We start from the raw sequence: 13,892 nt of genomic DNA on the forward strand, positions 1-13,892 counted from the left end.
TTCATAGACAGTGACTCATAAAAGCTATCCTTAACCATCGTCTAGACATCCAAGTACTGAACAGGCCATCAGAAGTACCAAGACAGCTGCATATTCCAGCAAATGGAGGAATTAACAAATTGCATTCAGGTTCTAAACTGAGTACTTTTGCTAACATCCTCAAAATTAAAAAATGATTTTAAAAAGTCAGAAAATGCATACACAGTCACATAATATACCAACTGGAATCCATCCGTCTTGCTTCCCATGACATTGTCCCATTCATTTTATTTGCCCCTCTTCAGGTTTCCTTGAATCACTTCCTGCTGGCAAGGCCAGGCAGACAAGCAACACTTATCACTGCCAATAACTCTTTGTTGCATTAGAGAGATGACTCATTCGCCAAATGATTCTCATTTCTGTTGACTAGTTTCTCATTTCCACAACATACAAAAATTGAAATATTATCCCTGAAGGTTTACCACATCAATACAGCAGAAGGCTACATGCATCCCAGACCTTCATTGACTGGCACAGTTTCACATATTCACACATTATTCAACACGAATAGCCAAAATTTTATTACTGGTTCATATATACAATCACCAAGTACCTCACTGCATCAGCACACCATTGATTAATTTGAGAAGCGACATTCTCATGATTCTTGTGATACTATTTTAGTGCAAATGATGCTTAATAATCTCCAAATCATTAAAACTTATGCTATCAGTAACTGGGTTGAGACAGCCCAAGTCTATTTCAAGTTGTATTCCTAACAGCAATTACAGAGATGAGGCTGTTATCATCAATCTGGTCTGAATTTAACCTGCTCATCTGGTAGGTAAAAGGATTGTGTGATAATCCACCTTTTTTTACTATCTTCCTTATATCAGCACCGTTACGATGTAGTGGCTGGTCTTCAGACAGCACACCATAATTACATTTGGCTACTTCGGATTACATTGCTGACGTGGGAAACTAAAAATACCAAAAATGTTTTCTTCACCTAACACATATTTGGTACTAAAACCTCAGTACATATAATAGCAATAGGCATTGATGCACAGCTGGAGACATATCATAAGCAAAATGCTAAGACAGAATAAAATCAGATTATCCCAGTCAAATACAGAAAAAGGACTTTTCTATCCAGTTTAAGCAGCATCATTCCAGTGGTGCTGCCCTTTGTCCCATTAAATGGTTAGATGTGAGCTGCCAGCGTGAAAAAATAAATGATTTTAATTTGGTTTTATCTTTGAAAACAGTATCTTTAGCAGGGAAGCAAGAGGGTATGGGTTAATGGGTCACAAGACACTATTTCATTGCAAATCTTCATATTCACTGCTATAACTCACTGTTCTTAAAATATAAAGATTGAAAATTACAATGCAAACTGCTGTGGAAATGAAAATTAGAACAGTTAACCTAGAACACGCTTGGTATTTTTAAAATTCATTTTAAGGGCTGAGACTCACTGGCTGAGTCAGCATTTATTGTCCATTCCTAGTTGCCTTCACTGAATGTCTTGCTCGGCCATTTCGAAGGGCATTTGAAAGTCAACCGCATTGGCGTGGGTCTGAAGCCACATGTTGGCCAGACCAGTAAGGACGACAAATTTCCTTCCCTAAAGAACATTAGTGAACCAGATGGGTTTTTCTGACAATCGTCATGGTCATCATTAGATTTTTTGTTCCAGACTTTTACTGAATTTAAATTTCACCATCTGCTATGGTCGGATTCGAACCCAGGTCCCCAGAGCATTACTCTGGATCTCCGGATTACTAGTCCAGTGATAATACCACAAGACAACACCCCCCCACCTTTCTTGGGCAACATTTGAGAATACCACTGGCACAGATCTAAGTGATCAGCCTGTTAGAGAGAGATAGCGTGATGAACTATCCAATAACTTCATTCTTGCCTCTCCAAAAAAACATTAAGACTTATCCAGGACATTGTCAGGGTTGTGTATAATCAGGTACAACATCTAGAACAATATTAATTATGGTCAGTTCATAGGAAACAGAGTTAAAAGAAGATGAGAATATCTTATTCTAAATGCAATTTGAGCTCCTTCAGTACTGAGATTTTATCACATTTCCTAGAAATTTTGATGAGTTCAATTTAACAATACACTTAGGGATTCCGATTCACTACAAAAGCAGCATGAATATTGCACCATGCAATACTCTTCCGTACTAAATTTCACACTTCAGTGAATCTTTACGGCATTATTTCTAAAAAGTTAATGTACCTTTTTTTTACTCATTCATGGGATGTGAGGGCTGCTAGTTCGGCTGGCATTTATTGTCCATCTCTAATTTTCACAGTAACTCCATTGCAGCGTTAATGTAAGCCTACTTGTGACACTAATAAATGAACTCAAAAAAGAACCATTTGCGCTTGAAAGGTTGTGGTGAGCTGCGTTCTTGAGCTGCTGCAGTCCACGTGGTGTAGATACACCCACAATGCTGTTAGGAAGAATGTTCCAATTTTGATCCAGTGAAGGAGCAGAGATACAGTTCCTAGTCAGGGTGGTGTGCGGCTTGGAGGTCAACTTCCATTGATGGTGTTCCCATGCATATGTTGCTCTTGTCCTTGCAAGTAGTAGAGGTCAGGGGTTTAGATGATGCTGTCGAGGGAGTTTAGGCGAGTTACTGCAGAGTATCTTGTAGATGGTACATATTGCTGTCACTGTGCCAGTGATAGAGGGAGTGAATGTCTAAGGTGGTGGGTGGGGTGCCAGTCAATTGAGCTGCTTTATCTTTGATGATGTCAAGCACCTGGAGTATTATTGCAGCTGCACTCATTCAGGCAAATGCAGAGTATTCCAACACACTTCTCCCTTGCAGCTGGTACACAGGCTTTGGGGAATCAGATGGTGAGTTAATTTCCACAGAATTGCCAGCCTCGACTTGCTGTTATAGCAACAGTATTTATATGGCTGGTCCAGTTCAGTTTCTGGTCTATGGCAACTCCCAGAGTGTTGATACAGTCCCTTTTATGAACTCAGAACATTTATATAGGGTGGAATAGTGGCAGTGGTTAGCACTGCTGCCTCACAGCACCAGGGGCCTGCATCAAATTCCAGGCTTGGGTGGATTATCTGTGTGGAGTTTGCACATTCTCCCCATGTTTGCATGGATTTCCTCCCACAGTCCAAAGATGTGCAGGTTAGGTGGATTGGCCATGCTAAATTGCCTCTTAGTTTCCCAAAACATGAAGGTTAGGGAGATTAGTGTTAATGGGAATGGAGCAGAGGATGGGTCTGGATAAGATGCTCTGTTGGAGAGACAGAGTTAATGTCTTAGGTCTGTGACTGTTATAACGGGGCAAATGCAACAGAAAGGTTGCACAGAGCAAGGCCCAACAAGCATAAATAACCATCTGCCAGAACACTGGGAAACACTCCTGCTCCCTTTGAGCAACATTATGGAATCATTTACGTGCAGAAAACAGTAAGCACAGCCCAAGTTTAAAATCTCACTCAAAAAAATCATTTCTGCCGATGCACTACTTAATGATGACTGCACAGGAGGCCATCATACAAACATATGAATTAGGAAGAGTAGGCCACTCGGCCCTTCAAGCCTGCTCCACCATTCTGTAAGATCATGGCTGACCTGATTGGTATCTTAACTCCACATTGCTGCCTAGCCCCAATAACCATTCACCCCCTTGTTAATCAAGAACTTATCTAACTCTGCCTTAAAAATATTCAAAGACTAGACTTCCACTGCCTTTTGTGGAAGGGAGTTCCAGAGACACACTACCTGCCGAGAAAAAAAACTCCTAATCTCTATGTCTTAAATAAGCCATCCTTTAATTTTAAACAGTGACCTCTTGTTCTAGATCTTCTGACAAGAGGAAACATCCTTGCCACATCCATCCTGTCAATACGCGTAATGATGGCCCATTGCCTCTTTGCCAGCTCTCCACAAGAGCAGCAGCTCTTCTCACTCTCCTGCTGCTTCCTTAAGGCCCAATACTTTTTCCTTTTCAATTCATTTTTAAAAGTCACAAATGAAATAACCAGTACCTCCACCACTCTGAGTACATTGTAGAACCTAACCACTCATTGTGTAACAATGTTTTTCCTCATGCTGCCATTGGTTCATTTGTTGTTCACCTTAAATCCTCTGGTTTCTGACCATTCCACCAATAGGATCTTATTGAAACTTACAGGATACTGCAAGACTAGATAGAATAGACTGGAGAGGATGTTTCTACTAGTAGGAAAAACTAGAACCAGAGTGCACAACCTCAGACTAAAGGGATGATCCTTTAAAACAAAGATGAGGAGGAATTCCTTCAGCCAGGGAGTGGTGAATCTGTGGAACTCTTTGCTGCAGAAGGCTATGGAGACCAGGTCATTGAGTGGTTTTAAGACAGAGATAGATAGGTTCTTGATTAATAGAGATCAGGGTTTATGGGGAAAAGGCAAGAGAACGGGGATGAGAAAAACATCAGCCACGACACTGAGTGGCAGAGCACGACATGAGTGGCCTAATTCTGCTCCTAAGATCTTACAAACAGTTTCTCCTTGTCCACTCAGTTAGACCCTGCATTTTGAACATCCCCATCAAATCTCCTCTCAACCTTCCCTAAGGAGAACAAACTCTGGTTATACTCTCTTCCACCCTCTCCCGTCTGGTAGAAGATGCAAAAGTTTGAAAACACGCACCAACAGATTCAAGAACAGCTTCTTTTCCACTGTTATCAGATTTTTGAAGGGACCTCTCAGATACTGAACTAATCTTCTCTGCAGCTGTAACATTACTTACAGCTGTAACTGTACTTTGTCCTATTACCCTGATGTACATATCTATGGAATCATTTGTATAGATAACATGCAAAACAATACTTTTCACTGTATCTGGTACATGCGGCAATAAATCTAAATCTAGAAATCTAGACTCAGTTTCTCCAATCATAGAATTATAGACAATTATAGAATCCCTACATTGCAGAAGGAAGTCATTCAACCCATTGAGCCTGCACCAACAACAATCCCACCCAGGTCGTTCAACCCATTGAGCCTGTATCGACAACAATCCCACCCAGACCCGTAACTTCACGCACTACCCTGCTCACCCCACAGACATTCAGGGACAATTTAGCATGGCTAATCAACCTAACCTACACATCTTTGCACTGTGGGAGTAAACCGGAGCATCTGGAGGAAACCCACGCAGACACGGGGAGAACATGCAAACTCCACACGACAGTGACCCGATACTGGAATTGAATCTAGGTCCCTAGGACTGTGAGGCAACAATGTATCCTTGTAACTGAAGTCCTTCAAGCCTGGGATCATGCTCACAAGTCTTTTACACATCCTCTCTTAAGGCTTCTCACCTTTCCCAAAGTGTGGTGCACACAAATGGACACAATACTCCAGTTCAGGCCGACCAAGTGTTGTATAAAAACAAAGCAGAAGAAAAGGATAACACAGGAAGAGATCTTTCAGGCCCACCAAGCCTGCACGAACTCACGACGCCTATCCAAACTAACCACTTTTTGCCTCTATGTAGTCTCTATTCCTTGCCTATTCCTATATCTATCAAGGTGCCTTTTAGACATTGCTATTGCATCTGCTTCTATAGCCTCCTCTGGCAGCACATTCCAGGCACTTACCACCCTCTGTGTAAAAAAAAATGCATCTCATGTCTCCTTTAAGCTTTCCCCCTTTTACCTTAAATCTACATCCCCTAGTAATTGACATTGTTACCCTTGGAAAATGACTCTGACTATCCATGTCTCTCATAATTTTGTAAACTTCTATCAGGTCGTCCCTCAGCCACTGATGTTCAAGTGAAAACAAACCAAGTTTGGCCAACATCTCCTCATAACTGATAATTTCCACGAGGGAACATCCTGGTAAATCTTTTCTGTACCCTCTCCAAAATCTCCACATCCTTCTGGTGGTGTGGCAACCAGAACTGTACGCAATATTCCATATATATACAAAGTTCTATACAGCTGCAACATGACTTACCAATTTTTATGCTCCAACAGATAAAGGTAAGCATACCATTTGCTTTCTTCACCACCTTATCCACTTGTGTTACCACCTTCAGGGAAATGTGGACCTGTATGCCTAGATCCCTCTGTATGTTAATGCTTCTAAGGGTTCTGCTACTTATTGCATACTTCCCTCCTGCATTGGACCTTCCAAAATGCATCACCTCACATTTATCCAGATTGGATTCCATCTCCCATTTCTCCGCCCAAGCCTCCAGTCGATATATATCCTGCTGTATCTTTTAGCAACCACCTCACTGTCCGCAGCTCCCCAGTCATTGTGTTGTCTGCAAACTTACTAATCAGACCATCTACATACCCCTCCAAATCATTTATACATGTTACAAACAACAGGGGTCCCAGCACCAATCCCCGCAGAACACCACTCGTCACAGATCTCCAATCAGAAAAACATTCTTCCAATATTACTCTCTGCATTCTATGACAAAGCCAGTTCTGTATCCATCTTACCAACTCATCTTGGATTCCATGTGACTTACCTTCTGTATTAGCCAGCCGTGAGGGACCTTGTCAAAAACCTTGCTAAAATTCATGTAAACAATATCTACCGCCCGGCCCTCATCAACCACCTATGTCACTTCCTCAGAAACCTTAATCAAGTTTGTGAGACATGACCTTCCCTGCAAAAAGCCTCACTGCCTATTTTAATACTTCTATATTTTTAGAAATGTGAGTAAATCCTGTCCCTAAGAATCCTCTCCACTGATGTAAGGCTCGCCGGTTCATAATTTCCCAAATTATCCCTGTTGCCCTTCTTAAACAAACAAACTACATTGGCTATCCTCCAGTCCTGTGGGACCTCTCCTGTGACTAAAGAGGACACAAAGATTTCATACTAGGCTCCAGCAACTTCCTCCTTCGCCACGCTCAGTAGTCTGGAGTAGATCCCATCAGGTCCCGAGGACTTGGCTACTTTGATGCTTTTCAAAACATCTTCACCGACTCCACCAATTGTGGGTAGAGGAATGCACTGCCACTCTGTATTCAGGATCGGTGGCAGAAGGATGGAGGATGGCAATTGGAGTTGGCATCAGTGTGGGAGGGAGCTGTTGGGAAAATTGAGGGACTGGGGACATTGGAGCTGGCCCAGATTGGTTGGTTGGGGACGTTGGAAGGCCAACAATGGAGGGGTGGTCGCAGGGCTGGTCAGTGATTGGACAGTGAATGCGGGGTCACTGCGCATGCACCAATCTCTGTGCTGACAGATCAGCGCACGTTTTGTGGCCCTCACAGTGCAATGCTGCCGGCGTCACGGGCAGGAATAAGCCCCTAGATTTCCAGAGGGAATCACGTTAACGAATTCTGTGATGCACAGGGTGTCGGAGATTCATTTTGGAAACCACGCTGAAAAATATTGGCCATCCTTCTGCCACCAATTCCAAATGTACAGTGGCAGCGCATCCCCCCACCCTACCAATTGCCCTCCTCCAGTAGACTCTGCCCCACTGGCTCTGCCTGGTGTCTGGTGGGCAATGCAAAGGTGCCCTTTGGGCAGTGCCAATTACTCTCATTTTCACACGAATTGGGGACTCAATTTTTTGGGAGAATCTCTGCCTTTACTTTTTAAGGATAAAGGCTGGTAAATTTAAAGTAATTTAAGATAAATCCCATTACCTTAACAAACAAGGAAACAGACATAGTATTACAAGCATCCTTTAGCACCGTACTGAGTAAAGCATTAGATGGATTCTACAAATTTTAGATCTAAACATCCATCTCAGGTTATACAAAACATGTGGACTTTTGATTTATTTTAAATTTTTGAACATTATTTAAGAGGAATTTGTATTTTACTAAATAATCATATTTTACAAATGTGTAATGTTATCAATATGTCAGTTGCACCGTTCACAGTTTCATAGAATCCCGACAAGATTCTCTGCAGGAGGCCACTCAGCCCAATGAGTCTGCACCAACCACAACCCCACCCAAGCCCTATTCCCATCACCTCACGTACTTACCCTGCTTATTCCCCCGATGCTAACATGAATTTAGCACAGCCAATCAACCTAACCCACACATCTTTGGCCTATGGGAGGAAACTAGAGCACACGGAGAAAACCCACACAGACACGGAGAGAATGTGCAAACTTCATACAGTGACACAGGGCTGGAACTGAACCCCGGTCCCTGGTGCTGTGAGATAGCAATGTTAACCTCTGTGCCACCCATTTGGCTTGATTAATAGCTTAAAACAGTATGGAAAAAGTAATAACAGACATTTTATGCAGAATCTTCCCCTTTGTGATCCCATGATGTTCTGCTTCAATACATTTTAAAAATAGGCGAGTGAACTGGAGTTTACCGTTGCCATCAGGCTACGGGAAATCGTATCACAAGGTTGTCCAATATCGTAATAAACCGACTACATAAATGCAAGTCAATATAGTCCAAGGGAAAACCATTCAATAAAAGAGTTTGCTGGACTAAATCAATCTCTGACAGACCACAGACATTATCATTTGCTATATATAACATTCATTATATGTTTATTATTGTGAAAGCCTGAAATCAAGATGAAATGGCATTCCCCACACAATTTTAATCACTGTAAAATTTAATCATTTCTATTACCTCAAAGCCCAACCAAAACCAACCTAAGACGCGGGTTGATGGGTTTTTGATAAGCGAGGGGATTAAGGGTTATGGGGAGAGGGCGGGAATGTGGAACTGAGCCACGACAGATCAGCCATGATCTTATTGAATGGCGGGGCAGGCTCAAAGGGCTAGATGGCCTACTCCTGCTCCTATTTCTTATGTTCTTATGTTATGTTTAAATGCAATTAGCTGCTACTCATTTCAGAATAATGTCTGAACTTTCAACCAAAACGAAAAACAGATTTGACTGTCAAGCACCAAAAAAGAAAATGAATGTATATGATGGGTAATTCGCTTCCAACAAGTGATGGAACTAAAACGAGTCTGTTAATGCTAACCAGAATTTAATTCCCTTTGAAAAGAAAATGTGCAATAAGGGAAAACCCTTGTTTAAAAAAAAACCCTTGGGAGATGCTTGGCAATGGGCTGTTCTCACGAATAATATATTTGAAGTAATGGGAACACTAATCATAGCAGTCAATTTCAATCCAATGCATAGGAGACCTCCCTCACTCAAGGACCAATATATTTTAACCCTTGTATTGTTTAAGTCGGATAATGTATCGGTCCAGGGATTGAGGTTTCATGTTAAACATTATTTAAGGGTGAAAGAAAGGACCATTCCCTGGTCGGTGGCAGAATTTCATCCTCCTTAATTCAAGGTTGACAGGGTCACAACAGGAAGAGGAATGAGTGGAGGAGGGAGGGCTGAATAAATACAAGTGTTTTATTGCCTTCCGCTTGGTTTTTTTCGCTCCGGAACACTAGCAGGGTGACTTTGACTCGCCCTGTCAACCGGACACGTACCTGACAAGAGCCGACAAGACACACCGTACATGGTCTCTGTATCCGAGCGAGGCCCGGTTGCCGGCCTCCTCGCTCTCTCACATTCACATACTGCGCGCCGCCATCTTGCCCCGCTCCCTGACCTCCCGCTCCCCGAGTACTTCCGGGGTCTCCACTTCCGGTGACGCTGCGCACTCGCTGTCGTCAGGGCAGCCGGACCCAGCCCCGCGCAGGTACAAGTCCATCCTCAGAGCTCCAGGTGAGCAGGGTTGATCCATCTCCTGTGATTGGTATCCCATGTATAACTGTAAATATAACCACACATACATGAACAGATATGATAATAAATATGACTCTAGCTGGCTCCTGTTTCTTTTGCAAAAATATAGAATCCCTACAGTGCAGAAGGAGGCCCTTTGGCCCATCAAACCTGCACTGACAGCAATCCCACCCAGGCCCGATCCCTGTAACCCCACTACTAATTCCCCCGACACTAAGAGGCAATTCGCCATGGCCAATCCATTTAAAATGTGGAGATGCCAGCGTTGAACTGGGGTAAACACAGTAATAAGTCTGACAACAGCAGGTTTAAGTCCAACCAATTTATTTGATAGTAAACTCACAAGCTTCGGGGTTTGCCCCTTCATCGGGTGAATGGAGAGTTCTGACCTCAGGCAGAGCATATAACAGCACAGACAGTTTACAGATTACTGATTAGAATGCGAGTCTTTACAACTAACCTGCTATTCAAGTCTTAAAGATGCCAACAATGTGAGTGGAAAGAGCATTAAGCATAGGTTAATAGAGAGCGGGAGAGAGGGAGCGAGAGAGAGAGCGCGAGACAGACAGTACAGTAAGTGAGGTTTTGAAAACCCAGGCAAGTCACAGGGGTTACAGATAGTGCGACATGAACCCAAGATCCCAGTTGAGACTGTCCTCATGTGTGCGGAACTTGGCTATCAGTCTCTGCTCAACAACTCTGCCCTGCCGTGTGTTGTGAAGGCTGCCTTGGAGAACGCTTACCCAAAAGGTCAGAAGCCGAATGCCCGTGACCGCTGAAGTGTTTGCCAACAGGAAGGGAACAGTCTTGACTGGTGATTGTCGAGCGATGTTCATTCATCCATTGTCGTAGCGTCTGCATGGCCTCCCCAAGAATGTGGAACAGAGCCACGACAGATCAGCCATGATCTTATTGAATGGCGGGACAGGCTCGAAGGGCCAGATGGCCTACTCCTGCTCCTATTTCTTATGTTCTTATATGTTCTAATGTACCATGCTTCGGGACATCCTTTCCTGCAGTGTATTAGGTAGATAACATTGGCTGAGTTGCAAGAGCATGTGCTGTGTAGCTGGTGGATGGTGTTCTCACGTGTGATGATGTCATCCATGTCGGTGACCCAGCATGTCTTGCAGAGGTTGCTGTGGCAGGGTTGTATGGTGTTGTAGTCACTGTTTTCCTGAAGGCTGGGTAGTTTGCTGCGAACAATGGTCTGTTTGAGGTTGTGCGGTTGTTTGAAGGCAAGAAGTGGGGGTGTGGGGATGGCCCTGGCAAGATGTTCGTCTTCATCAATGATATGTTGAGGACTCCGGAGAAGATGTCGTAGCTTCTCCACTGCAGGGAAGTACTGGACGATGAAGGGTACTCTGTCCATCGTGTCTCGTGTTTGTCTTCTGAGGAGGTCGGTGCGATTTTTCACTGTGGCGCATCAGAACTGTCGATCGATGAGTCGAGCGCCATATCCTGTTCTTATGAGGGCATCTTTCAGCATCTGGAGGTGTCTGTCACGATCCTCCTCATCTGAGCAGATCCTGTGTATACGGAGGGCTTGTCCGTAGGGGATGGCTTCTTTAACGTGTTTAGGGCGGAACCTGGAGAAGTGGAGCATTGTGAGGTTGTCTGTGGGCTTGCAGTAGAGTGAGGTGCTGAGGTGACCATCCTTGATGGAGATATATGTGTCCAAAAATACAATCGATTCTGGAGAATACTCCATGGTGAGTCTGATGGCCGGGTGGAACTTATTCATGTCATCATATAGTTGTTTCAGTGATTGGTCACCATGAGTCCAAAAGGAAGAAAATGTCATCGATGTATCGAGTGTATAGCATCAGTTGAAGGTCCTGTGCGGTGAAGAAGCCTTGTTCGAGCCTGTGCATGAAGATCTTGGCATATTGAGGTGCAAATTTGGTCCCCATGGCTGTTCCATGTGTCTGGATGAAAAACTGGTTGTTGAAGGTGAAGACATTGCGGTCCAAGATAAAGCGGATGAGTTGTAAAATTGCGTCTGGAAACTGGCAGTTGCAGCAATGCCATCATTGTGGGGGATGTTGATGTAGAGCACCGAGATATCCATTGTGACAAGGAGTGTCCCTGGTTCAACTGCTCCATGTGTGCTGAGTTTCCGTAGGAAGTCCATAGTGTCGCGACACAAGCTGGGGGTTCTTTGTACAGTGGTTTCAGGATGTCCTCGACAGAGCCGGAGAGGTTCTCGCACAGGATCCCATTGCCCAATACAGTGGGACGGCTGGGTATGTTTGCCTTGTGTATCTTTGGGGGGCAATAGAGATCTCCAACGCTGGGAGTATGTGGAATGAAAGCACGGAGAGTGCTCTGAAGGTCGAGATCAAAGGTCTTGATCAGAGTGTTGAGCTGACGGGTGTGTTCTTTGGTTGGATCTGCAGGTAACTGTCTGTAGTGTTCCTCATTGTTTAGTTGTCGGTACATTTCTTTGCAGTAATCCGTTCTGTTCAGTATGATGATGGCCCCTCCTTTGTCTGCTGGTTTGATGACAATGTTGCCGTTGGTCTTGAGAGCGTGGATGGCATTGCGTTGTGTTTGGAACTGTCTTGTGAGTGTGGCTGATGAATCTGATGTTAACGCACCTCCTGATGGCTTGGGCATACATGTCCAGTCGAGGGCAGCGGCCTTCTGGAGGTAAACTGTCTGTGCTGTTATATGCTCTGTCTGAGGCCAGAACTCTCCATTCAACTGACAAAGGGGCAAACCCCGAAAGCTTGTGAGTTTACTGTCAAATAAAATGGTTGGACTTAAACCTGATGTTGTCTGACTTCTTACTGTGCAATCCACTTAACCCACACATTTTTGGAGTGTGAGAGGAAACCTGAGCACCTGGCTGCCCTCTCCCCACTGATGCATCCAGACATATAGTTTAATAGGATCTCTACAATGCAGAAGGAGGCCATTTGGCCCATCAAGCCTGCATCAACAACTATCCTCGTAACTCTGTATTTACTCTGCTAATCCCCAATACACTTCAGGCAATTTAGTATCAACCTAACTCACCCATCTTTATTCATAGAATATCTGAAAGAAAATTATTTTTACTTGTATTTTATTTATTGCTGTCACAAGTACACTTACATTAACACAGTGATTAAATTACTCTGAAATTTCCCTACTCACCACACTCCGGTGCCTGTTCAGGTACACAGAGGGAGAATTTAGCATGGCCAATGCGCCTGACCAAAATATAGGATCATGTAATCCCTACAGTACAGAAGGAGGCCATTTGGCCATTTGAGCCTGCACAGACAACAATCTCACAGACAACACTCAATCCCCGCAATGCCATGTATTTACCCTGCTAGGACAAATTAATGGGACCGATCAACCTAACCCACATATCTTTATTCTGAAAGAACATTAAAGACATTCTAAAATGGTCATCACACAAAGAGCAATAGTAGTCAGGTTCTTCACATAAATCAGGTTGCACTCTGGGGTGCTTCAAAATCCAATCAAAGAAACATTACAGATATTTCAAAATGGCCCTTACAAATGGTGCAAAGGTATTTAAAACTTGTCTGCAAAGAACAAGTTGCACTCGGAGGTGCTTCGATACAACTGCAATACATGTGATATTTACTGTACACACTTAGTCTGAGGGGGTTCTGCTTCTCTTGGTCCACTGTGGTCTTAGACAATGGCCTTCCCCCATTGCACCTCTGCGGCAGCTGCCCCAGGCTTTAGTGCATCCCTCAGCGCATTGTCCTGGCGTTTGGAATGTACCAGTCTGCAAAACCTAGTCCAGGACAACTCCTTACACTGGAAGACCGACAAATTTCAGGCAGATTAAAGAGTGTCTTTCGCCGAGTTGATGATCTTCTAGCAACAGCTCATGTTTGTCTCGGAATGTATACCTGGGAATGGCAAGGGAGCACAGAATCCTGCATCATGGAGCTGCTCGGGATTAACCACAACAGAAACCACCTCATCTTTCTCCAGACGTCTTTGCAAAGGTACATTCCATAAGGAGGTGGACTGTAGTCTCTTCTCAATGCAAGCACCACGAGGGCAATGTACAGATGTGGTGAGACTCTGGGCATGCAGGTTGGATCTGACAGGGAAGGCGTTTCTCACCATCAGCCAAGCTTAGGCCTTGGTGCTTGTTTGAAAGTTCTGGTGATGAGGCATTCTGCCAAATGACTTTGACAGTCTGTAGAGGGAACCATCCAACAATGAC

The 13,892-nt window shown here is 43.9% G+C and overlaps 1 protein-coding gene across 1 annotated transcript in view; it reads right to left on the reverse strand.

Moving 5' to 3' along the window:
* The window catches only part of cox10 (cytochrome c oxidase assembly factor heme A:farnesyltransferase COX10), a 132,844-nt gene extending 123,293 nt beyond the window's left edge, over positions 1-9,551 (reverse strand). The window contains exon 1 of the mRNA XM_080209028.1: positions 9,433-9,551. Within this exon, the coding sequence (XP_080065154.1) occupies positions 9,433-9,463 (31 nt within the window). The 5' untranslated portion in view covers positions 9,464-9,551. The remainder of the gene's footprint in view (positions 1-9,432) is intronic.
* Positions 9,552-13,892: the final 4,341 nt, after the last annotated feature.

This window comes from Carcharhinus amblyrhynchos, chromosome 21 (assembly GCF_965287045.1).
Source record: "Carcharhinus amblyrhynchos chromosome 21, sCarAmb.v2.hapA, whole genome shotgun sequence".
Lineage (NCBI taxonomy): Eukaryota > Metazoa > Chordata > Chondrichthyes > Carcharhiniformes > Carcharhinidae > Carcharhinus > Carcharhinus amblyrhynchos.